We start from the raw sequence: 26,513 nt of genomic DNA, 5'->3' as shown, positions 1-26,513 counted from the left end.
ATTAATATTTTTATCATTTCAGTTGAATGCATCCAGTACTAAATATATTCAAAATCATAAAACATGCTGACCCGAATTTACACTTTGTTTGTTGATCATGGCTTTCTTATTTGTATATCTCTTCTTGATGGAAATCAAGATCAAATAATTGAGAACTTGAATTAGAATTGCATTAAAATTAATAATCAAAGCTGGAATTACAGAGAAAATAACTGGAGAAACAGAGTTTCTGTCCAGGTCTGAAACTAAGTTAAAAGTTACATCAAAAACTGATTCTACTCTTACATAACAAGTCTATTTATAATCTTTAACTACTAGGGAATAAGCTAGCCAATAGTTACATCTAGTCAGGCTATCACAACATAGGTCAAAGCTGAATTAATGAGGATATATGGCAGATCTAAGATGTCAAAATAAGGCTGCCTGCCCTAAGAGGTCAGAAATGGTGGCTGGTTGTTTTGGCTTAGGAGTAGAGAGTGGCTGGTTGACAGTCCTAAGAGTAGAGGGGGGGTTGGTTGGCTGGACTAAGGTAGAGGGTGACTACATCATACTCCCCTCCATAAAGGAAACTTGCCCTCAAGTTTCAGCTGGAAAATAAGGCTTCAAGTGCTTCACATTGAAGGCATTAGAAATGCTTAGATGAGGGGGTAGTTGGATTGTGTAGGCATTGTCATTGATTTTAGTCAACACTTTGCATGGACCTACTTTCCTTGCTCCCAACTTGGAATAGGAGCCTTGAGGACACCTTCCCTTAGTTAAAATCACCCATATGAGGTCCCCTTCCTTGAAAATTAATCTCCTTCGACGAATATCAGCAACAACATTGTAGTTAGTATTGGAATGTTCAATTCTCTCCTTGACTTGTGCATGGATTTTTGTTGCTCTTATATTCTCCTTCTTAGAAAGTGGCAAGGGTGCCAAATCTAAGACACTCAAAGGTTTATTCTCATAAACAACTTCAAAAGGAGATGTGTTAATAGCCCGATTAAGAGAACAGTTGTAAGCAAATTCTGCCAAAGGAAGGATACTTTTCCAATTCCTTGGATTTTCACCAATCAAGCATCTTAAGAGATTCCCAAGACTCCAGTTGACAACTTCAGTTTGACCATCCGTTTGAGGGTGAAAAGAAGTGCTAAAGCTCAATTCAGTTCCTATCTTGTGCCATAGAGTTTGCCAAAAAATGAGCAAGAAATTTAGCATCCTTGTCGAAAACAATAGAGAGGGGCACACCATGAAGCTTCTAGACTTCTTTGAAAAATAAAACAGCCACATTGAAAGCATCCGAAGTCTTCTTGCATGGGATGAAGTGCGCCATCTTGGAGAAACGATCCACTACGACCATGATTGAATCATTCTTTCATTGTGTAGGTGGAAGGCCAAGAACAAAATCCATACTAATACATTCCCATGGTTTATTAGGCACTGGAAGAGGTAAATACAGACCTGCATTAGTGGCTGTACCCTTTCCTTTTTGACAAACTTAGCACCTTTGAACATGCCGCTCAACATCTTTAGTCATTCCTAGCCAAAAGTAGTCTTGTTTAAGGGATTCTAGGGTCTTTGATTTGCCAAAATGCCCCAAATTATGTTGTCCAACAATCATCAACTCTCTTAGAGAACATTTAGACAAACATAATTTTAGCCCTTTGAAAAGAAATCCATCCTTCAACCAAAAGTCAGACTTGGCAGGTTGCTGTCCCTGCTGCAATTGTTGGTCTAGATTACCAAAATGTTTGTCATCTTGGTAACTCTTCTTGAAAACTTCAAAACCAGCACCTTAGTTTGCATTTCCACCAAGAAATTAGTCCTCCTGCTCAACCCATCAGCCACTTTGTTGAGAATTTCCGACTGATGTTTCAATGAGAAAGTGAATTGCTGCAAAAAGCTTACCCACTTAGCATGCCTTTTAGTCACATTCGATTGGCTATTGAGATATTTCAAAGCCTCATGATCGGTGTGTAGAATAAACTCTTTGTAGGCCAAATAGTAACTTCAATGCCTGATGGCTTGAACAATAGCATAGAATTCCTTGTCATTGGTAGAATACCTAAGTTTTGCTTTGTTTTGCTTCGTTCAACTTCTCACTAAAGAATGCTATGGGCAGTCCTTCTTGGCTAAGGACACACCAATTCCAGCTCCTGATGCATCTCAATTAAGCTCAAATATCTTATCAAAATTGGGCAAGGCAAGGATAGGAGCTTCGGTTAACTTCCTCTTTAAAAGTTGGAAGCTTTCTTGGGCTTCATCAATCCAAACAAAGGACTTTTGTTTGAGACAATTGGTGAAAGGTGCTGCAATGGTGCTAAAATTGCTAGGAAAAATGGGCTTTTGCCCTTGTTTAAAAAAAAATCTAGCACAATGTCCCTAATTTGAAACTATTTAGCAGAATGTCCCTATTTTTGAAACTCGATTTTAACAAAATTGAGTTCTGTATAAAACTTGATATCCTCAAAATCGAGTTATATGTAAAGTTTTAAGTGAAACTCGACATTGCTAATGTCAAGTTACACTTAAATTTTCAAAAAAAATTAAGTGGCAAAATATGCATAGAACTCGACTTTGTTAAAGTCGAGTTTCACCTGTAACCTGATTTTGTTAAAATTGAGTTTCAAAACAGGAACACGGTGCTTAATAGTTTCAAAACCGGGACATTGTGCTAGATTTTTTTAAAAATAAGTGCAAAAGCCCATTTTCTCCGAAATTGCTAATAAACCTTCTATAAAAGGTAGCAAGACTGTGGAAACTCCTCACCTCATGCACACAAGAAGGTGTTGGCCAATCAACAGTTGCCTTAACCTTGTTTTCATCCATGAACACTCCTTTTGAAGACACAACATACCCCAAGAACACCACTTGATCCATCCCAAAGCTACACCTTTTCATATTACCATAAAACTTTTCTCTCCTCAAAATGTCGAGCACAAGCTGCAAATGCGCCAATTGATCCTCCAAATAGCGGCTATACACCAAAATATCATCAAAACACGCCACAAAACAAATCCCCAACACTAGTTGCGACATTTGTGTCATCACCCTTATGAAAGTGATCGGAGCATTTGTCAAACCAATGGCATAACAAGCCATTCAAATAATCCATGATGCGTCTTGAAGGCCATCTTCCATTCATCTCCTAGGCGAATTCTAATTTAATGATACCCAGTTCGCAAATCAATCTTGGAAAACATCTTTGAACCCACCAAGCAATCTAGCATGTCATCCAATCTAGGAGTCGGAAAACGATACTTGATTGTGATCTTGTTGATAGCTCTACTATCTACACACATCCTCCAAGAGCCATCCTTCTTAGGAGTTAAGAGAGTGGGTACTGCACAAGGGCTAATACTAGCCTGAATGTAGCCTCTATCAAGAAGCTCTTGAACTTGTTTTTGCAACTCTTCCTTCCCCTTTGGAGCCATATGATATGTTGCTTTGTTTGGAAGGGGTGCTCTCAGTACCAAATCAATGGCATGTTGAATGTCTCGCATAGGAGGTAAGTCGGGAGGTAACTCATGGGGAAAAACATCACCATATTGTTGTAATAACTCGGTGATAGCACTAGGAACATCAATTCCAGCCACTGTGTTGACTGGAATTAATGCCAAAACGTAGCCACTATCTCGACTTTCTTGAATGAAGTTTTTAGAAGCTAGTAAAGAGGTTGTAGAGGATTTAGAAGTCACCTTTTCCTTCATTGGCAACAAAGTAAATTGTTGATTGTCTTTGCTTAAGGTATAGGTGTTCTTCTTCCCATCATGCATCATTTGGTGATCAAATTGCCAATGTCTTCCAAGAAGGATATGGCATGCATCCATTGGTACTACGTCACACCAAACTTCATCAAAATATTTCTTCTGGGTAGAAAATGGCACCAAGCAACACTTCGTTACTTTCACCTCATTACCCTTCTTGAACCAATAGAGTTTGTAGGGATATGGGTGATCTTGAGTGGCAAGTTTCAACTTATCAACCACCTCTTGAGAGACCACATTTTCACAATTTCCCCCATCAATGATCATACTACAAACTCTTCCTCCAATGTTGCAAGTTGTATAAAAAATATTGGTTCTCAACCAATCTTCTTTGGATTTGAATTTAGGAGCAAGAAGAGTCTTCCTCATCACAAGTGTCAAGCTCTCTTCTTCTTCAAAATCACCACCAACCTCATTTGAAGGTTGATCAAAAATGGGATCTCCATCTTCATGTTCAAGCTCTTTTACTTCCTCCAACATAATAGCCTTCTTCCTACAATCCGAAGATCTATGCACAGCTCTCTACACTTGAAACATTTGAAAGTTCCCACTTGTTGCTGTCTACCCCCGCCAACAGTGGCTGTTTGGGACTGTTTTGGGGCTGTAATATTTAGGACTTGCTGGTTGCTGAACAACCCCAGAGGTTTCTCCTCTCCCATTTGTACTTGAATTCCCAACCTTATATTGGTTAGAAATCCCCTAACCAGACCTGGAACCCCACTGTCCAGACCTTAAAGCTGGCCTAGTTTGTTGCTTCTCCACCAGTAAAGCCCGGTTGCAGGCTTCCGACACGTTCCACAATGATTGAAGGCTAAGGACATCTTGGATGGATGGCTTCAATCCACTCAAGTGCCTTGCAACCATTTGTTCTTCACTTTCATTCAAATCTATCCTTACTACAAGTTGGTGAAATGCCTCTATATACTCCTCTACACTTCCTTCTTGCTTAAGGTTGTGTAGGTCTTTGTAGAGTGAATGGGTGTAGTTGAAAGGAAGAAATTGCTCACAGAGCTTTTTCTTCATCTTCTCCCAACTCTTGATCTTGACTTTACCACTTCTTTGGTGAGAAATTTGCAATTGTTCCCACCAAGTGGAAGCTCTCCCTTTAAGGCGAATAGCAACTAGCTTCACTTTCTTTTCATCCATAACTTCATAATAATCAAACACCCTCTCAACGATGTTAAGCCAATCTACAAAGTCTTCCGGTTTGAGACTCCCATGAAATTCTGGAATTTCAACCTTGAAGTTATAGTCAAAGCCTTGGCTCATTTCTTTCCATGAAAGGCCTACCCCTTGGTGGAACTCCAAAAGGGTTCTCAAAATGAGAATGAGAGTCATCAGACTCATTGGTAGCCTCATGAGGAGGCTGCATATGCTGCACCAGCTCCGTATGTGACGCAACTTGTCTCCTTAATTCAGCAATCTCATCTCCTCTCTTTGTATTTTGATTCCGTCCACCATTCCTCCCCATAGGAAGGATAGCTTCATCTCCTTTCCCCAACATCCATATGATTCCCCCTTATTCCACCTCTCCTTCCTCTCCTTCTTTGGGCCATTAAAAGCTTCACAATCCTTGAAAAAAATTGTAAAGAGCAGCAACAACACAAGTGATCAAATCTGTGATATTTGCAGCAGCAACACAGATTTGATTGGCACAAGGAACCTAAATCTGAATTCTAGTATCTTGAATGGAGGGAGAAAAAAATAGAAACACAAGGAAATCTAGGACTCAAATGATCTAATTAGTAGGGAAAAAGAGGACCAGATCTGTGCTCTGATACCAAATGATGGAAATCAAGATCAAATAATTGAGAACTTGAATTAGAATTGCATTAAAATTAAGAATCAAAGCTGGAATTACAGAGAAAATAACTGGAGAAACAGAGTTTCTGTCCAGGTCTGAAACTAAGTTAAAAGTTACATCAAAAACTGATTCTACTCTTACATAACAAGTCTATTTATAATCTTTAACTACTAGTGAATAACCTAGATAACAGTTACATCTAGGCAGGCTATTAAGAAGTCAAAATAAGGGGCTGCCTGCCTGTCCTAAGAGTTCAGAAATGGTGGCTGGTTGTTTTGGCTTAGGAGTAGAGGGTGACTGGTTGACAGTCCGTCCTAAGAGTAGGGGGGGGGGGGGGGTTGGTTGGCTGGCCTAAGGTAGAGGGTGACTAGATCATTTCTGACTTGTCTTTGATACATGTCAAGCTCAGAGAAGCTGAAAATCTTTGAGGTTAAAATTTCTGGCTTGAGGGAAGATGTTACCATCTAGAAATAGAAACATTTCTGCTTCTTTATGCTTGTTTGGGAAAACATCTTACAGCTACAGAAACATGACGCTTTAAAGGGGATATGATAAATTTAGTAGGCATACTAAAAAACCTAGGATGTGTATGATGATTGTAGGAAATAAAGTAAAAATTTGTTATGCACAGGGAATATAAACTACAATTATCTTATCTTTGTGAAAAGAGATGCTTAACGTGCCACATGCAACCAATCAAGTATTGAATGGACACTTTTATTTTCATAGTCTAAATAATGGCAAATATGGTCTTCTTTGATTTATGCACAAGGAAGTAGTTATGCCTAATAACTATCAGTGAGCCACAGGACATGTGAGAAACCATTTTATTTGATTTCTTTTTCTATTTTCTTTTGTTCTGCTTCTCTTTTTTCCCCGGAAAATATAGTCGGATAAAAATTTCCTTAGTATTATTCTTTATAGTACATGGAGGGAGGGAGAATCATGTAAAAGATTTAATATTAGCAATGGCATTCATGAGTTTCAGGAAACTTAGTGCCAAATAATGTACATACACATGTGGATACATACATACATACATACATACATATATATATATATTACCCATACATTTATTGGATTGCTTTTTATTCCTTTTGTTTCATTTCTATTAACAATAAATCTGGTTTTCATGTTTGGCATTCAGAAAATATTTTGCAATCTATGCAGACACTTGCTTTGCAAGTTTTGGTGATAGAGTAAAAATCTGGATTACAATTAATGAGCCCCTTCAAACTGCTGTGAATGGATATGATATGGGGGGATTTGCTCCTGGAAGATGTCAAGGTTCTTCAATAGAACCATATTTGGCTGCGCACCACCAGATCTTGGCCCATGCAGCAGCTGTTTCAATATACAGAAGCAAGTATAAGGTATGCTGTTCAATTATGTATTAGTGATTGAGAACTTTGTCTTCTAAGTAAGGATGGTGTGGTTATGGAGCTTAGTCTGCTTGGCATTTCTCTTTATCAAGCTTTGTCTTCTCTTGAGCATTGTAATTTTTAGAGTTTGATTGTAATTCTCTCTGAATACACCCCTGGTGTATTTAGTTTTGTTTTTATTAATAAAAATTTTTGTTACTTGTCAAAAAAGAATCAAGGTTTGTCATTATGTTCTGTAAATCATAACAGTTAATATATTATGTCAAGAAAACTTAAGTAGTTTTTTTTTTGCACCATCCAGGATTACAGACATTATGGTTATTACTTCTAATGGTTTCCAACCTTTTTCCCTCATCTGCTCAGTTTTACTGCCTATTCAAAAGAATGTGAATAAATTCATAACAAATTAGAAGTGATTAAAGCTGCTTAAAGTATCACCTTGGAGATATTTGTGGTTAGTACATATTAAATGGAGGCTATGGTTTTCGGTATATTTGGAGTATGTTGGGTTATGCCAAAGTCTGCTGTTGAGCTTCTTGCTTGTTGGCAAGGTCAATTTGGTCACCATCATAATGGATATATATGGGTCGTTGATGTGGTGTATTGGGAAGCAAAGAAATAGTAGGTGCTTTGAAGATAGTGAGTGTTTTATGTTTGATCTCAAGTTATTTGTTTTTTAGAACCTTATTGGACTGGTTGTCAGTGTGGAGACCATTCCTTTTCTTCAACTTTGGATTTACTTGATTTATGTAATTTTTGTATTTGATTTGTACACCCCTGTATGTACTTGGGATTCTCATTTTTTATATCAATAAATCTTTATTACTAATCAAATATATATATATATATATATATATATTAAATGGAGGCATCTCCTCATCTCTCACCTATGCACCTATGGCTAATATCATAGACCAAGGTCATATGGTATTTACCATTGACCTGGAACCTCATATTATTAAAGGATGCATCTTAGCTGGGTAATTAATGTAATAGTCATTATATCTTTACTGAGTAAAAGTATTTTCTGTATCGTCCTTTACAAAGAGTCTCAGCAAAGACTGACTAAAATAGCATTGATGTGAGAGAATAAGCATCAGAGACCATATTTAAACGATGTCAGGATGGAACAAAAACTAGGTTTGCTAAATATACTTCTGTTGTCACTCTCTTTGTTTGGTTATATTGGCTATGTTTTAATACGTTCCCAGACCCAGTGCTTTTTTTTTTTTTTTTTTTTTTTTTTTTTTTAATTGTATAGTTGGGGGTAAGGGAATTAAAACCCTAGACATCTCCATTGTAAACACTGAGAGTTCCCAGACCACAGTGTTTACCATGTAGAAGACAAATGTTTTTGTCTTTCCAAAGTTCCCTCATATATTGAATTTCATAAGTTGCCTGTACAGTTCCGTTTTTCTGGTCATCAATAAAATTGCCATTTGTGCTCTTTAATCATTAGAAGAATAACATCCCTTTTTTGCTCTCGCAATCCTTGTATTTATTCCAGGACAAGCAAGGGGGACAAGTAGGCTTGGTGCTAGACTGTGAGTGGGCAGAGGCTAATTCAGAAAAAAATGAAGATAAAACCGCTGCAGCAAGACGTCTTGATTTTCAGCTTGGATGGTACTTCCCTTTTGATCAATTTTACAGTTAAAATCTTATCATTTAGTTTCTTGGTGATGTTGCATCTTAATTGAAAATACATAGGATGCTTATGTTTGCACCAATAAGAAACCACAATTTATGGGAAGTTCTTTTCATTAATTTGCATTAACTAAAACTTTTGGTTTAATTTTATGGTTTTAATTTTTATATGAAATGAAACATTATTTCCTTATCCAAATATACTAACTTGGATCTCCTAAGAAAACTTTGGGTCTTGTTCTTTTTAATTACCTAAATAGCAATATTTATGTAAAGTCTAAATCAATTTATGGGATTGTAGTATGAAACAATGACCACTTTCCATCTCTCTCTCTCTCTCTCTCACACACACACACACAAAAAAAGCTGGCATTTTTGCATCAGACTAATAATGTGCTTGATGAATAAAGCCTGCTTAAGTCAATAAACATATGAGATCCTCACAACTTTGTTGGATCACTTCAATAATTATTAGTTTCATGTATTGTATTGTAAATCACTGGACTTGCAATGTTAAACAGTTACTTTGGGGAGGGACTGGGACGAGATATATAAGAAAGGATTAGTTCACTAAAAATGACTCTTCAACCTCTTCAATGTCAATTTAAGTAAATTGGTTGAAATGACAAGATCAACCATGAGGAATACAAAATGTAGATATGCTAATTAATCTGTATGTTTGAGATTATTGCATGTCTGTCATACATCATACTACAACAAACGCCATTTATCTCAGTTTTATATATAAATAACACTTTTTGGAAACATATTTAATCATAAATTTTGTGGAATACTCCACAAAATGTACAATCTAATGTTCGTAGGTGTAGACATTGTAATTCTTTTATTAAAAAAAATAAATAATAAAATAAAATAAACACCAAACTCTGGTCTGGTTTAACCCTTTTAATATATAGGAAATTATACTGAAAATAATTATAGAATCTGAGTTTCACCAGTTGGATTCTTTTGGCATGAGATTAGCAAAATTTTAAAACAATGGTAAGTTATATTAGACTGGGTTTCACCAGTTGCTCTCTCTGCTTCAGTTACGCTTTGTATGTTTGTCTTGGAATATATTTCGATCATTCAAAGATCCATTCTTCTTGCCCTTCAGATTATTAACTAGCTACAATTAATGCTGGAACAGGTATCTGCATCCAATATACTTTGGAGACTATCCTGAAGTTATGCAAGAAAGGCTTGGAGATCGGCTTCCCAAATTTTCAGAGGAAGAAAAGGATTTGCTTAGGAACTCAATCGACTTTGTTGGTCTGAATCACTATACATCAAGGTTTATTGCTCATGTACCAGATAGCCCTGATGAAGGTGATTTTTATAAAGCCCAAGAGATGGAGAGAATTGGTAAACCTAGTATTTCATACTCATTATTTTTTATGAGATCTTAGTATTTCATAGAAAAAGTTATGTTGATGTCTAATGTTCTTGCTTTATCATCAGTTGAATGGGAAGGGGGTGAGAAAATTGGTGATAAGGTATGATTCCTCTCTCTCTTTCGTTCGCAGATACAGATCTTGCAGTGTTTGGGAACATGCATATATCTTTAGATTGTCTCTGGTCTGCTGAAAGATTTTATGTGGCAGGCAGCATCAGAATGGCTTTATGTTGTTCCTTGGGGCATTCGGAAGGTTCTCAATTACATAGCACAGAGATACAATAATCCTCCAATATACGTGACTGAGAATGGTATAACGTGGACATTTACCATCAGAAGAAAAACGGTTTATATTTTCAATAGATTTTCTTTGTAGAACTCTTATAGATGCACGCATAGTTGCTAATTGGATATTTCAAGGTGACCTTGCTTTTCCAATTTGGCCAATTGGCTGGTACAGAATAATAGAACCTTAAACACTCACTTTTATATATTAAGATATGATCAAGAAATATTTTGGGCTGATAAGATCTCTATTTATTGGTGGAAAATTACTTAATACATCCATGTTAGGTGTCCCTCAGATTATAGTGCTGAAGGATATTTTCAATTATGCTAAAGTGCTCTTCTTTCACTTTCTCTGAACCTTTTTTCCACAACACATACAGGTATGGATGATGAAGATAATGAAACTTCTCCACTTAATGAGATGCTCGATGACAAATTGAGAGTTGTTTACTACAAAAGATACCTTGCTGCTGTTGCTCAGGCAATCAAGTTGAGTTACTTCATTATATCATATTCTGTTTCAATTCCTGTCGAATAATAAACTGCTCATTCATATTCTTCACTTGCAAGTACTTGGTAAATTGTGCACTGAGCCAATTATTTGATGTCTGCTAATTATGCCAATGTTTGTCTGTGTGCATCACCATTCATCTTTATTTTATCAGAGCTAAGTAGTCAACTGATTAATCCTAAATTTTGAATCTGTGCTACCATTACATGCTCGAATAAATAAATAAATAGAAGGAGGGGGTGTGGGCTAGAAGTTTGGCCACTAATTGCCATTTGAATTTTGATATTGCAATGAAAATACTGACTATTTAGAAATTGAAATTAGGTAAGCAAAATGCCTGTTTGGTTGTATTTTCATTAAAGAGATAAAACATTTTGTATAGAATAAAAAGGAAACTCAGGAATATTATAGCTCTGTTTGGATTGCGTCCACGTCTAGAGCGTCTGGGTTTTCCTTTTTTTTTTTTTTTTTTAATACCAGAAGCGCATTTCTGGCTTCTTTTGTGGGTACCGTGCACTGTTTACGGGACCCACAAACTTATTTTTTCAACAAAACTTTCATTAAAAATGGGTTCCACGGTATTATTCACACATTTAAAAGTTATTTTGCTACAGTGTTTTCAGTTTTCAACAAAATAAGCGGTATCCAAACGCACACTATGTTTCAATGATTTTTTTTTTCCCCTTAAACTCAAAACAAAACAAAACAAAAGAAAATAAGGAACAAAATGAAATATCATTTTGATTTTCTGTGAAAAGTGGCTGTTTTCAAAACCATTTCCTGGAAAATGTGTTTGGTAGCACATTTTCGCACTGTTTTCTGTTTTCGTGAATTTTATTTTTAGAAACAGGAATCAAACAGCCCAAAAAACTCTTGTATGTATCTGAATACACGTACAGATTTGTGAGAACTTTTATCAACTACATTACACAAAATAGGTTCACTGGCTGGCTCTAGTTCATTTTTGTTTTACCAGAGATAAATACAAATTGGCCTTTATAAAGTTAGCTTTCATCTTACACTACTTGTCTAAACAGATACTCTCTTATGCTTTTTTGTATTGGTCAAACAAATGTGTTATAAAATCAATTTTGTTTATTGGATTTCTTGGACAGGGATGGAGTAGATGTCAGGGGATATTTTGCATGGTCATTACTAGACAACTTTGAGTGGGCTCAAGGTTATACCAAGCGTTTTGGTTTGGTTTATGTTGATTACAAGAACGGGCTCTCTCGGCACCCAAAGTCTTCTGCTTATTGGTTCTTGCGGTTCTTGAAAGGTGGTGAAGGGAAAAATGGCTAGAAGACTAATTGACTTGTGCCAGTCTTCAATTAATTTTTGAAGCATATATAAAAAGCCTGGTCTTACAGATTGTCCAAACCTATTTGTGCTTATTAAAAGTGTTTGTAATTGAGTTTTTAGCCATAAAGGACTTTAGGATTGTAAACTTGTGATCTTCATATCCTGTCCAGCAAAAAGGGAAAAAGTTTGTCTTATATCCTATATAAGTTATAAGCGAAAATGTACTTTTGGTCCTTATATTTTGGGTCAATTTCCATTTTAGTCCCACAATTGATTTTGTTACTAATGTAGTCCCTAAAAAAAGAAAATCATTCTTAAAATGGTCTCTGCTGTCAACCCACTAATGGAAATCTCCTACGTAGCAAACGGAGTGCCTTGCTTGCTGACATGGCGCTGACATAACCATTAAAATATTATTAAAAATAATTATTTGACATTTTTAAATACCACAACAACATTTTAATTAATAGTAAAATAAAAATAAAAAGCCCGTAAAATAAAAGGCTAGGTTCGAAAATAAATAAAAAATTTAAAATAAACGTTAATCTAATTAACTCTTTTTTTACTTTTCATTTAAAAAAAAATAAATAAATAAGAACATACATCCTCAAGCCTAGTGTGGGGCCCAATAATCCGTGGGCTAGGCCCATTCACTTGTTGGGGTCTAAAGGCCCAAGTCGAGGAGGGTGATGGCCCAAGTTCGGCAACACAAATACGACGTAGCCTTGAGACACAGTCGAGGAAGACTCAGTCCTCGGCATAACCGAGATCTCACAAGAGGAAAGGGTAAAAATGGTATAGAAATAACTTTGGAAAAAATCTAAAATATCTACGACATTTAGAAAAGGGTACGCTGGGAAATATAACGACCCGGGAAGGCTGCTCTTACTGCAATTCAATACTCTGCACCTGACAGAGCCATACTCTTCAGCTTTTACAACCACCCCCAACCACTCTGGGTATGGGCTGATGGGACAAGTATCAGTCTGGGAAAAGTCGATCCTATACGTGGACGAAGGATAAGGAACACAGGCTAGTATAAAAGTAAAAGTAAGCAAACCAGAGAGGTGGCTGGGAAAAATGGCCAAAAACCAAAGTCTCCCAGCCCGCCTCCAGGAGAAAGACTCCTAAGGCGAAGACGACTTAACCATGTATGCATATCACGTAAACCCACCGTTTGGCGACCAAGGCCTAGCCTTTCAAACCCCCGCTCTACAAATGATATTGTTTGGGCCTTTTTACGTGCGAACCCAACACTGTTATGGTCCGCCACGAACCGTGTCCTTACACCTAGAAAAGTTCAAAACAAAAAAATAAATTCACATCTGGGTGGACTTTGAAATCCTTTGATCTTAATTAATTATTTCTTAATTTAAATGAAGAACACACAAGTAAGAAGAGAAAACAAAATCAAAAGCACTCACATCACAATAACCAAAAACCCGAGCTCTAACATTCCAATCCTCAAAATTGTACCTCATTTTCTCAGCTACCAAACAAAAACACATACAAAAAAAAGTGCCATTTAAGCTAGATAACCACATCAACCTCACAAAAACTTAACCTTTTCCATTACCCACATCACAAATAACCAAGAACCCAAGCTCCAAATCCCCATCACCAAAAATTTTCCCCCATTTTCTCAGCCACTAAACAACCCCACCAATTTTTTTTTTTTTTAAAGCTCAAAATCCAGCTCACCTAATTGCGATTGTAGAGCTGATTGGTACCTCTTTGAAGCTGAAGAAAGTCGAGTGCTCCACGAATCACCATCTGGGGTTTCACAACAACCACCACAGATCTGGGGTTTCACAACAACGCATAATACCCACCACCAATCGATATATAACCCACGAATCCAACCCACCCACCATCCAAACTGATCCCACTGCCTTCACTCATCCATAAAAGCTCCATGGTCGAGCTTGAGAACCCTATTTAGACCAATCCCATTCTAGAGCACTCAATCGGTTGGGATAGGAAGATCAAAGAGAGGGAGAGGGAGAATCAACAAATTCCTAGAGCTTAAAGTGGTTGTTCATGGAGGGCTCTGGGTGGAAGGAAGAGAGAGAGTCTGTGTGAAGAGAGAGGAAGAAAAAGAACACGAAAAAAAAAAATTGAAAAGTAAAAAGAAAAATAATTTAATTAGATTAATGTTTATTTTAATTTTTTTTAATTTATGATTTGGCTTTTTTAAAATTAATTTTTTATTAATTAAAATGCTAAGGTGGTATTTAAAAATGCCAAATAATTATTGTAAGGACTAGATTTGAGTCCCTAGCCCAACAAATAGATGGACTGAGGCCCAAAAAGTTTAAAACAATGAATTTGTAGAGAATGAGTTGGAAAACTGGGCTCTAATAAATCAAACAAACACAAAAATATATTTAGATGACAAGAAGATGTAAATAGATAGGTTTATAATGAAGAAAATCGTCCTTGGCAAAGTCCGAGGAGATCTGTTTTTATATATTTCTTTTAGGTTTGATTACAAAGTCAGTTCTTGATACTACAGTAATTTTCTCTTTGTTTCTTGATATCCTCTTTCATTGCTTCCTCATTCTTTTATACTCTCTTCCCCTTTCCTCTTTTTGCTCCATGTGCATGCCAAATAGTTGGTGTTGATATTTGTCCCGTTAGCACTTCCTATAAGTTTTCACATAATAGCTGTAAGGTTGAAATCTATTGTTCAGGTATCACCTCTACATTAATGCGGCCAGAGAGTTAGTTGCAGTGCATTTAATGCGGAAGCAGCAGCTTTTTCTTTAGATATTTTAGGCTCTTCCCTGTCTGATGTCTTTGCAATGCTTATCCATATCAACAGAACTTCCTGGAACGCTACCTTGGTCGACATACTATCTCTTCGAACCTCAGCTTTGGTTAGTCGAGAAGGCATTTATCCTCGGACCATCTTATTGAGCCATTATGACCAAAACTACCTTCTTTATTTACAAATACAGTCTCTTCTGACAAAGATTCCTCATTCTCAGACAAACCCTCGTTCTCGGCTTGGGGCCACAGACCCAATATACTAATAGATAATGAACTCCTAGGCCCAATGCTCCTACAATTATTTTTAATAATATTTTAATGGCCATATCAGCGCTATGTCAGCAAGCAGGGCATTCCGTCTGCCACGTAGAAGGTTTTCGTTAGGGAGTTGATGGCAGGGACCATTTTAAAAACAATTTTCTTTTTTTTAGGGATTACATTAGTAACGAAATCCATTTTGGGACCAAAATGAGAATTGATCCAAAATGTAAAGACCAAAAGTACATATTCGCAAAAACAATTTTATTTTTTTTAGGGATTACATTAGTAATGAAATCAATTTTGGGACCAAAATGAGAATTGACCCAAAATGTAGAGACCAAACGTACATTTTCGCAAAAAAAAAAAAAAAAAAAAAAACTTATTTTTAAAGACAAAGACAAAACTAACCCTAAATACATGGAATAAGTCATTTCCCGCCTTACCACTCTTTACTCTTTTTACTCATATCCCCAGTCCACCCAACAGATTTCTCTCTCTCTCGGTGAAAATGGCGGATAAGGGCAAAAGGAAACGCCGCCGTGCCGAAGCGGATTCCGACGAAGAAACCCGACTCCCATTCAAGAACAAACTAAAACCCGACTCCGCCATCCTCGAAATCCTGAAAGACCTCACCGCAGCCACCGCCGCCGCATCCTCCTCCTCCTCCAAAACCCTAACCCTAGCCGACATCGACCTAGACGCCAAATGCCGCGAAGTCTCCGAGCTCAACCTCCTCTCCGTCCAATCCGAAATCGAATCCCAAATCCTCAAAATCGCCCGCTCCATCCTCGCCGGCAACGGCTTCGGCTTCGACGTCCCGTCCCGCTCCGCCACCAACCAGCTCTACGTCCCCGAGCTCGACCGCATCGTGCTAAAAGACAAAACCACCCTCCGCCCTTACGCCAACATCTCCACCGTCCGCAAAACCACCATCACCACCCGCATTATCCAGCTCGTCCACCAGCTCTGCGCCAAGAACATCCACGTCACCAAGCGTGACCTCTTCTACACCGACGTCAAGCTCTTCCAAGACCAATCGCAATCCGATACCGTCCTCGACGACGTCTCCTGTATTCTCGGCTGCACTCGATCGAGCCTCAACGTGATCGCCGCCGAGAAAGGCGTCGTCGTCGGGAGGCTGATTTTCAGTGACAATGGCGATATGATTGATTGCACGAAAATGGGAATGGGCGGGAAGGCGATACCGCCTAATATTGATCGAGTTGGGGATATGCAGAGTGATGCTCTGTTTATTCTCTTGGTTGAGAAGGATGCTGCTTATATGAGATTAGCTGAGGACCGGTTTTATAATCGATTTCCGTGTATAATTATCACGGCTAAGGGCCAGCCTGATGTGGCTACCAGGTTGTTTTTGAGGAAAATGAAGATGGAGTTGAAGCTTCCTGTTCTTGCTCTTGTGGATAGTGATCCATATGGGTTGAAGATTTTGTCGGTTTACGGGTGTGGTTCGAAGAATATGTCTTATGATAGTTCAAATTTGACTACGCCGGATATTAAGTGGCTGGGGGTTAGGCCGAGTGATTTGGATAAGTATAAGATACCGGAGCAGTGTAGGTTGCCGATGACAGAGCAGGATATTAAGACCGGGAAGGATTTGCTGGAGGAGGATTTCGTGAAGAAGAATCCCGGGTGGGTTGAGGAGTTGAGTTTGATGGTGAAGACAAAGCAGAAGGCGGAAATTCAGGCACTGAGTACGTTTGGGTTTCAGTACTTGTCTGAGGTTTACTTGCCGCTGAAGCTGCAGCAGCAGGATTGGCTGTGAGTTTCTTTTTGGCTTTTGGTTTGTAATGGTAATTCTATGTATCCCTTGTTTTCTTGTTTGTTTAGTTTAGTGGTGATGAAATTTCAATGTATCTTTTATAATGCTAGCAATTTAAGTGCTTTGAGATGCATTCGCGTCTAAATTGGGAAACTGGCCAATTTGAAAAGAGGCAAAAGGAAAAATGAGAAGAAGGCTGTTTCTATTTTATGATCTTGCAAATTACACTTAAATGTTGTACAACTTACAATTGGTGACTTATGGTATTACAATGCATTTACTAAGAATATAGTACGTATGATATCATGTACAGACTCTACAAGTGGTTTCACATACAAAAATAATCATCTTCTGATGGCGCCTAATCTTCTCTGCAACCAATATTGCAACGATTTCCTTGTGACCTTTAACCTTTGTACAACATCTGGTCTCCTAGTGGAAATTTCAAGCTCTGTTAATAAACTCTTCCTTTGTGTCAATTGTTCGAAGCTTAAATCTGACTCAAGAAGGGATTCTGAATTTTTCTTTTTATTAAGTGCATTCCTTGGTCCTGCTAAAAGAACCTCAAGCCCCAATTCATCCTGCAGAAGTTTGATTATTGCACTTTTCACCTCAAAATTGTGTGTTGCTGGATCTGTGACTGCTTTACTGACTCCTAAGGTGATCAATATGTCATCTTTTACTGAATGTCCTGCAAAAATAAATCAACCAAATGTCAACATCTAAGCTCGGTTCTGGATACTAACTCCTCCCTAGTCTCAATTTACTTATAGACTAAACCTGACTTATATTTTGTGTCGAATTTATATGACAATTGTTGGCTATGTCAAACACTATGTAAGGTAAGTTGAAAGGAGCATGCAGGAAAGTTTCATGTGATTCTATGTCATGAAATTATCTTTATTAGAGGTTCATTTATACCATGAGTATGGTAGTTCTCTTTGAACATTCGTAGAACTGCAAGAACAACAATGCGAGCTTCAACCTGTTGATACATATTACAAAGAAGTTGATGAGAAATAGCTTGAGAGGATAGAGTTGATACAATTCTGAAACAGTACAAACAGGCACAGTTATAACAACAGACTTTAATACAATCTAGGTAAGCAAGAATCTAGTCCTTCAAACCTGTACAACACAAACATATCTTTAATCCATGCTTGGTACCAATTTCAAAGGTAAATTTGCCAAACATATAATTCACTATATGATGTTAACCCTACCTTTGAAAGCCCCTTAAGGTCAATTGTGAGGCTTTCAGAATTACTCTTTTGCAAGTGCATTGCAATTTTTTCAAGAAGTAGACTTTGAGGTCTTCCTAAGTAGCTTTTGTTGCAGGAACTGAACTCTTCTTTGTTCTGATTGTTGTCTTGTATTACTCCTTCACACCATTCCTCTATGAGCTCCTCAAGATAATAATCATTGGGTTTGTACCTACATAAAGATGCTTGATTAACAGGAAGATTTTATTTAAATTATGTCTAATTATCAAAGACAAATGATAAGGATGTTGCTTGTTGTTCCTCTCAACATAAGGGCAAGGCCAATGACAGCTGAATATTCTCTACATGGCCATGCATACATATGCAATTTTAAAATAGTTAAGTTCATTAGTCTCTTTTAAAATAATAACAACAATAATAATAATTCATTTGTCACAACAAATGGGGGAGGAGGGCTTGAATTCTAATTTTCATTAGAAAGGAGAACAGACAATGTTACCGAATTACAAGACTCTTAGCGTATGTACATTACTCATGTGTTGTGCTATGTATGTAGCAATTTAACAAAATTCAACTTCAAATTTAATTTTACCTATCAAAAAAAAAAAAAAAGTGTTGTGCTATGTATATAGATAAAATAAGGTTTAGCAAAGGCTTTATCAATGGAAGGATACAACCTATTATCTTCTTCATACATTTAGTTGAGCAAATTCTTGCAGTAAAAATTTTCACTCCACCAATCTCTGCACTAACCTAGCAGTCATGAACACAAACCCTAGCTTAGAAGAGGATCTCAAGAGCAATCCAAAGTTTGTAACAGAAATAAGCATGCCTGCTCTGGGACTAAACCAGTCCAACAAAGACGTGTAACAAATCAATGCATTGCAATCAACACAGCTTGAGGTTCATATGAGATCAGTACACCATAGGGCGGTTACATCAGTTTACATTACATAAGTGAATGCACTCTTCAATCCTCACTAATTGGAAGTGACAAAATTGGCCCGATTTTATCTATATGAGTCTGAGGTGCTTTGCCTTGGAGAGAATATAAGTTCTCGTAGAAACTTGCACCTCAGCAGACAATCGGAATATGCAAGACAGTTTTGGGTACAATAATGATGATGAGACACAAATAGTTAAATTATATACATCCCTGATGAACAGCATAAAGTGGCATTCACGAATATAAGTAAACCAAAAAAAAAAAGGTTCTGCAGCCAGTGTGGAAAGTAGGAGACACCAAAAAACCAGGTATTGCACAAGATTTTATTTTATTTTTATTTATTTATTTTTTCGATAGTTATAATGGGAAAGAGAAATTTGAACCCTAGATGTCCCTATTAGAAACACTAAGAGGTGCTAGTTGAGCTACAATGCTCTTGGTGGTATTGCACAAGACTTGACAGTACTTAATAAATAAATATAATTATGATAAATAAAAGATTATAAACATATTCATATTTATTTGGAAAAAGGTAATATGAATGCAATAAATATTTCAATGATCACTTTATGCTGTCATACCCTGCTCTCCGCATATCTTGATAAACAGACAGGCATTGTTGTACTTCATCCAAGGACCCATATCTGCTGCGGGCCCTTAAAAGAGTATTATAAGTCACCTGAAAAGAAACAACTTTAAACAAGTTATCTATGGTGAACTGAGTCACAATTTTCAGAATGCCATTATTGATTTTTTTTTTTTTTTTTTTTTGGGGAAGCAAGAATGATGTTCAAGATGATTGTATGCAAAACTGTAGCCAAAATGCAATATGAAACTACCATAATTTCATGTAATATTTCATCACAATACAATTCGGAATCACATTCAGAAAATACAAAATTCTTTTGTCAGTTCAACATCATAGAACAGCCTCATCCAGATGGCAGCAACACACATCTTCACTCAATTTCTTTGTGACATTGCAATCATTAAATTCACACTTACACATAAATAATAGAAGCAGATTGACTATAATCACCTACCATATTTGGACGTATTTGATAGTTCTTCATTTCCTCAAATAAAGAAAATGCTAGCTTCAAATTTTCACTTTCCACGCAAACCTATAAACCAAAGGGCCCAACACATAAATATCTAGGTCCAAAAGATTTGAGATAATACCAAAAAAAAAGTGTTCATGAGGACAACCTTAAGTTAAACACACACCCAATGGGACTTGCATCCATAACCTCACCCTCTATCTCATTATTATGAGAGGAGGAAGTGCCATTTGAGCCCAAGCTCATTGGCACAACCATTTTACAACCACCAAACTAGCATAAGAAGAAAAATTTAACCTTGATGGCTGTTGTATATGCAATAACATCTGGTTGAATTCCAGCACCAAGCATATATCTGAAAATCTGCATTGGACGAAAGAGTAGTTGTCAGAGAACTTAGATTTGAATGAATACCAAGGGAGCACAAAGAAATTGGCTAATTTTCTTTCTTTATTGGCATTTTGGCTCCAGTTCTCACCAGCAGCAGGAATGATTCTACTGTAAATATTTAGCTAAGCACAATAACGAAAAAATTATTCAAAAAGGAAGAGCAAAAATTGACATAGATCAAGATTAGTTTATACATTACCCGTATGGCATCTTCTACATTGCCTGAGCCTCCACATACATCAATCAAAATTGACCAACTTATATGATTAGGGGAAAGACCTACGACTTTCATCTCATTCATCAAAGCTTTTGCACGGTAGTAATCAGTACCACAAGCCTTCATCAAAATATTATATGTTGCAGTTGTGGGTGTAAAGGGAAACTTCCTAGGATAATTTAAGTGGCGTGAAGTAGATATGCCAGTTGGCACACTAGTACTGCAATTTTTGACTCCGTGCTCTGCATTTAAATTAATATTGCATTCACCAATAGTCTCTAAGACTCTACCTCCCATCCAAGACTGGAAAAGACGGAAGGCCCTGTCAAACTGGCAAGTCTCAACACAAGCATCTAAAAGGATGTTGCAACACTGTGTATTGGGTTCACAGCCAGCCAACAGCATCTCATCAAACAATTGAATCGCCCGTTCTACAAGACCTGCATTGGCACAGGCTCTGATCAATGATGACCATGCAATAGTGTTAGGAGCCACACCAGCTGACAACATATCTTCCTTGATGTGTAGTGCCATTTGCCACAGTTTTGCATCCGCAAAGACCTGGAAATTGATGCATAAGCCATGAAGATGTCCAAAAGATAAGTTGTGAAAGAGTCACAAATAAAAGATCTCCACTCCACCAGAAAAAGGAAAAATAAATCTAGAAATACACAATAGCTATGAAATCATGAGAAGATGGAGACATTGAAATAAATATTCATATACAACAAGTTACCTTCACGATGGTGCTGTAAGTGAAAACATCCAACTTCAACACTCCTCTTGATTCCAAATGTTGTACTTCCATGTAAATGTCTTGGGCCAAATCAACTCTGCCAGCAAGACAGCATGCCTTCAAAAGGATATTATAAGATGCCATATCCTCCATGACGCCAAGATTCTGGAAATATAAGAGATAAAAAGTTTAAAAGTTTGTACTACTGATCTGAATAAACAAGAAAACTTATATGCACTCAACCAATAATTAAATATTAAAATTATAGATAATGTTAATTAACCTATAGAGTATACTTTACTGGCTAACTAATTCATGGATTTTTTCTTCACGTATCTACCACAAAGAGGAAAAGAAATAGCAATGCTATGAGCATGACACTTAATGTAATCAATAGATTTAATAAAAAGAGGATTGAAAGAAGGAAAGCAAAGTATGCAGCAGCACAGTAAGCATGCTAACAATTAGGAGTTATGTTATCATGTATCTTTGGTTAACCAACATGGCGAGAGAAATTTTTTGAAAGGGCTGAAGCTTTGTGAAGCTGATTTATCTTATTCACTTTGATAGTTTGAATATGATTGTACACGGAAAATCCCAAATTAATGAACTGCCAATGGACACTAAACAAAGGAGCAAACTTCATATATGTGTGGAGAATGAGAGAGAGAGAGAGAGAGAGCATTACTCGCATGTTCTTGTGTACATGCAATATGTAGCTCAAATCATGGGCATTCACGTTCATCAGGCTGTTGAAAACATAAATATTTGGGGTGATCTTCTGCTTGAGTAAGTCCTGCAACACAACCCATGCAAAACAAACAACCACTCAATGGCAGCATAAAATCTCTAATGTCCTGTAACCCTGCCAAAAAGAATTATGAGAATATACGTGTTATGAACCTTCAAGAGCAAAAGAAGAAGAAGAAGAAGAAGAAGAAGAAGAAGTAACTAGATATTAGTTAGGCTCTGCACTACCGATTGAATTAACTCTGGCAATGTGCTCAAGTCTAGATTTTATACTTCATAGTCTACATGTTCAACATGGATGTGATGCACATGCTGCTTCCCAATCAAAACAACCTTCCTTCAGATGGTCAATTTCCCATTTTTACTCAGTTAAAATAGTCAGAAGGGAGTTATAGTTTGAGTGTTCCACATTAATGGTATGATCTGTTCCAGTTGTCTGCCCGCCCCTTTGGTTGTTTTGGGGGAGGCAAGAATGGGAAATTGTTCATTTAAGTTTTATGCGATGCTTAAAGTGCTTGCAACATTAGGGACCTTGGGCCATTTTTTTTTTTTATAAGTAAGAATCTTATATATACGAATGGCTACTCTATGCATGAAGAACATAGAGCAAACCCAGAAAATACAAGAAGGAAAAAAACAAAGAAAAAACAAAAAAGAAAATCAATCCATAGATTAATTACAAAGAGAAAGAGAGCTAAGGAAAGAAGGGAGAGAATCACTAGTCGTGAGTCCCCAAGCCCGAAACCAATCAAAAAGAATCCCACTAAAAGAAGCAAGTATCTAATCACCAGAACTATCCAAATCCTCAAAAGTCCGCCGATTCCGTTCCTTCCAAATACACCAAAAGATGCACAATGGAACTAAATTCCATGTCTGAGACGAGTGCTTCCCCAACCAATTCCACCAGCCAAAAAGCAAATCTGGAATTGATCTAGGTACAACCCAAGACAGGCCAAAAGTTATAAAGACAAATCTCCATAATCGATAAGCCATCTCACAATGAAGAAGTAAGTGGTCTACCGTCTCTCCACAATGTCGACACATAATACACCAGTCCACAAAAACCAATCTCCTCAATCTCAGATTATCACCCGTTAGGATCTTATTTCAAGCTACACTCCAAACAAAAAAGGAAACTCGCCTAGGGGCCTTTATTTTCCATATAGCTTTCCAAGGAAAGACAATTGAAGGAGAATTCCTTAATTTGTTATAATATGACCAGATATCAAAATCCCCATTAAGCTTCAACTTCCATCTCATCCGATCTCCCACATCCATTGGAGGAGTATTAGCTCCCAATATACAAAGAAAATGCAGCCCTTCATCCATCTCCCAATCATTAAATTCTCGAATAAAACGAACATCCCAAATTCTTCTATCCTCCGCCCCTGCCTTGACAAAGAAGCTTCAACAGATACCTCCTTATCAATGGCAATACCATACAACCTTGGGAAAGCCAAATGAAAAGGTTGATCCCCACACCACCCATCCTGCCAAAACCTCACTCTATTCCCCAACCCAACAACAAATTGACAATTTTTGCTAAAATCCTCCCATCCCATGCGAATACCTCTCCACAAACCACACCCATGAACTCCCCTACCCAGTATTGAGGTCCAACCCCCCCATTCTTCCCCATATTTTGAAGCCATTAATTCTATAAAAATGTGGTCATGATAATGCTCACTAGTTTAACCCACATTTTGGAAAAAAAAAAAAATTATATTAAGAGTGTACTATTTGTTATGTTTTTATGGCCTAAAATAATAAAGATAGGTTACAGTTACACTACATATCTTGCCTATTTCAAGGGTTATTAGACATAATCTTTTTTGTAAAAAATTATTTTGCTAAAATCCTTCTGTGGTTAATTTTCATACTATGCCACAAGAGAGAAAAGAAAGAAAAATTGGCAATGTAAGAACTAATACTGAACAAAATTACATTTATATCATCTTTGAATAAAAAAAACTCAACCAAATAAAGCATTCACTCATATAAGTAGTCAGAGAAAGTACCTCATATATGTACCTAGATTTCATGAAGTCACCACAGAGACCACAAACATCTATAATTGTGCGGTAGACATACATATTAGGACCAGTCAAGTGTTGCTTGGATGCTTCATATGCTGTCAAAGCTGACACCAGGTCCCCCTTCTTTCCAAATTCATGTATAATGGTAGAGAATAATATATGCCCATATGGAAGAATACAAGCATACCTGCAAACATGATACTTATGGATAAGTACATGAGCAAATGAAATACATTGAATGTACCCAGCAGTGATTGACTCCATAGTAAAGAGAATTCTGCCATGTACCATGTACAAAGGAAAACTTGCAGGCTAGTATAGAGCAGAGTCCAAACATAACCCATCTGTGGCTAAGATGTCATAGTGATGCATACCAAATAAAAAAGAAAATCTGAACCTGACAAAGACCTACCCACAATAGAATTGTAAATCATACCTTATTGCCAGTTTTGGGTTACGTTTATCAACGCAAGCTCTAATAATGTCAGAAGACTTCAGTAGTTCTTTGATTGAGAAACGGAAACCTAAATCAAGTAATCATCTGTTATCCGAATCCCATTCATGACAAAGTTAATACATCCCAAATCTTCTAACCATGATAAACATATAAGAAACTTTCAATTTATTTAATATTTTCCCTTTCTAGCAAACCTCTTCACATGACAGTAAATTTAGTTCTACGAATCAAGAATGATCACACTACAGAACCTAATTTTAAAGAAATTTCAACTGTTTTTTCTCCAAAAGAACTTTGAACTTGCCTTAGACTAACATGAACCCGCCCAAAAGTATTACTATCTTAAACCCATACAACAAAGATACCTACAAGAAGTATATTATAAAGGGATAATTATAATTACCACCCTTGTGGTATGCCCTTAAAACACAGAGGACATCATGGTTTGGTTTGTGACACTTTACTCCGTTGTACTTATATCCATCAGTTTAGCTTGGTTAATTTTAACAGAATTTGATGATGTGGCAAGTACTGGTATCACTTAGTTATGCAGAAGTTTAGGAAAAAAAAAAAACCCTAAACTTTAGGAAAAAGACATTTCTATTTAGAAATTTTGTGTTTTAAGGGCATACCAAAATGTGTTAATCATGATTTTCCCAGTTATAAAAGCAATTAATGGTGCCGAAGACTTAGGGCCTATTTGGATTAAGAGGGGGATAGATGGGGAGTGGAGGGGAGTAGAGTAGAGTTAGCTGAAAATAGGCTAATTTTAGGCCAATTCTACTCTACTCTACTCTACTCCCCCTCCCTCCCCTCAATCCAAACGGACCATTACGTATAAGCCAATTCACCAAGAGCCTTGTAACTCAGTGGCATTGTTTGCTCTTCTTTATAGAGAACAGGGTTCAACTATCACCTTCCCATTGTTATAGCTATCAAATTATAAACAACAGCATAAAAAGTATAAGCCAATTCACCCCTACCATTAATAAAGCCTTAACAAAGTGCAACTAATAGTCTAATAGTAATGTACCACATATACAGTATCAAAAGTTCCCTCACACTAGAATCTACCTAATGAAGGAAATTAAACACAAGTATATACACAATTACCAGCAAGAATCTCCATGAACCCAACAACTTCCTCCACTTTCCCACATTGCACAATACGGTAAAACTCATTGCCTAGCAACTCCATCGTAGACCCATCAAACAGCTTCAACGGAGCAACCCCAAGCTGCTCAACTTTCCTCAAAACCTCAATCACACTCCGAACCTTCCCTTCCCGAAGACCCACCGAGATTCCTTTCGCCACAAGCTCCACGCTCAACGCCGAGACAAACTGTGAAGCGTCAGCCCCAGAAACAATCACAGTCTCTGCGATCATTGCGAAGTCTTGGAGCTTGCCTTGCTCGGCGAGCTTGGAGGCGAGGTTGGCGTAGTACGTGAGGTGGAGAGTGTGGCGAGAGGAGAGTAGAGGAGAAGGGGAGTTGAGAGTGGAGAGTGGTGGTGGTGGTGGTTGAGGTTGAGGTTGAGGTGGTTTGGAGGGAGAGAGCTTGGCGGTGGTGTTGGGTTTGAAAGGTTTAATGGGGTTGTGGTTGTGGTGGTGGTGATTGTGGGAAGGAGTGGCAATAGAGGAATAGCTAAGGATGACCAACTCTCTCATTGTTGGCCAAGTGTTGGGATTGTCTGTTTATGCATTTTTGTGAGTGAGGGGTTTATATGGGTTTTGGTTTTGGAAGTGGATTGGGTTTGAAAGGCAGGTGTTTCAGTTGGTGTCTGTGACTCTGTTGCTTGGGATAGGAATG

General features: G+C 37.3%; 3 protein-coding genes across 4 annotated transcripts in view; 2 read left to right on the top strand and 1 right to left on the bottom strand.

Moving 5' to 3' along the window:
• Positions 1–12,332, top strand: part of LOC115954307 (beta-glucosidase 42-like) — a 17,426-nt gene extending 5,094 nt beyond the window's left edge. For both annotated transcript variants that reach the window (XM_031072229.1, XM_031072228.1), the window contains 7 exons: positions 6,701–6,926; positions 8,443–8,558; positions 9,730–9,944; positions 10,041–10,075; positions 10,184–10,286; positions 10,644–10,752; positions 11,890–12,332. In XM_031072229.1, the coding sequence (XP_030928089.1) occupies positions 6,701–6,926; positions 8,443–8,558; positions 9,730–9,944; positions 10,041–10,075; positions 10,184–10,286; positions 10,644–10,752; positions 11,890–12,076 (991 nt within the window). In that variant the 3' untranslated portion in view covers positions 12,077–12,332. The remainder of the gene's footprint in view (positions 1–6,700; positions 6,927–8,442; positions 8,559–9,729; positions 9,945–10,040; positions 10,076–10,183; positions 10,287–10,643; positions 10,753–11,889) is intronic.
• Positions 8,908–17,097, top strand: LOC115954308 (DNA topoisomerase 6 subunit A). The gene is made up of 2 exons (XM_031072230.1): positions 8,908–8,923; positions 15,609–17,097. The coding sequence occupies exon 2, from the start codon at positions 15,618–15,620 to the stop codon at positions 16,890–16,892; it is 1,275 nt and encodes a 424-aa protein (XP_030928090.1). The 5' UTR covers positions 8,908–8,923; positions 15,609–15,617; the 3' UTR covers positions 16,893–17,097.
• Positions 17,065–26,513, bottom strand: LOC115954306 (pentatricopeptide repeat-containing protein At5g02830, chloroplastic). Its single transcript, XM_031072227.1, has 12 exons — positions 25,819–26,513; positions 24,685–24,772; positions 24,231–24,435; positions 22,151–22,258; positions 21,463–21,627; positions 20,709–21,287; positions 20,417–20,482; positions 20,102–20,182; positions 19,640–19,737; positions 18,113–18,323; positions 17,811–17,874; positions 17,065–17,580 (listed from the first exon to the last, which is right to left on the bottom strand). The coding sequence occupies exons 1-12, from the start codon at positions 26,369–26,371 to the stop codon at positions 17,234–17,236; spliced, it is 2,565 nt and encodes an 854-aa protein (XP_030928087.1). The 5' UTR covers positions 26,372–26,513; the 3' UTR covers positions 17,065–17,233.

The sequence above is a fragment of the Quercus lobata genome, chromosome 7 (assembly GCF_001633185.2).
Source record: "Quercus lobata isolate SW786 chromosome 7, ValleyOak3.0 Primary Assembly, whole genome shotgun sequence".
Taxonomy (NCBI): domain Eukaryota; kingdom Viridiplantae; phylum Streptophyta; class Magnoliopsida; order Fagales; family Fagaceae; genus Quercus; species Quercus lobata.
This window is presented reverse-complemented; position numbering and strand designations above follow the sequence as displayed.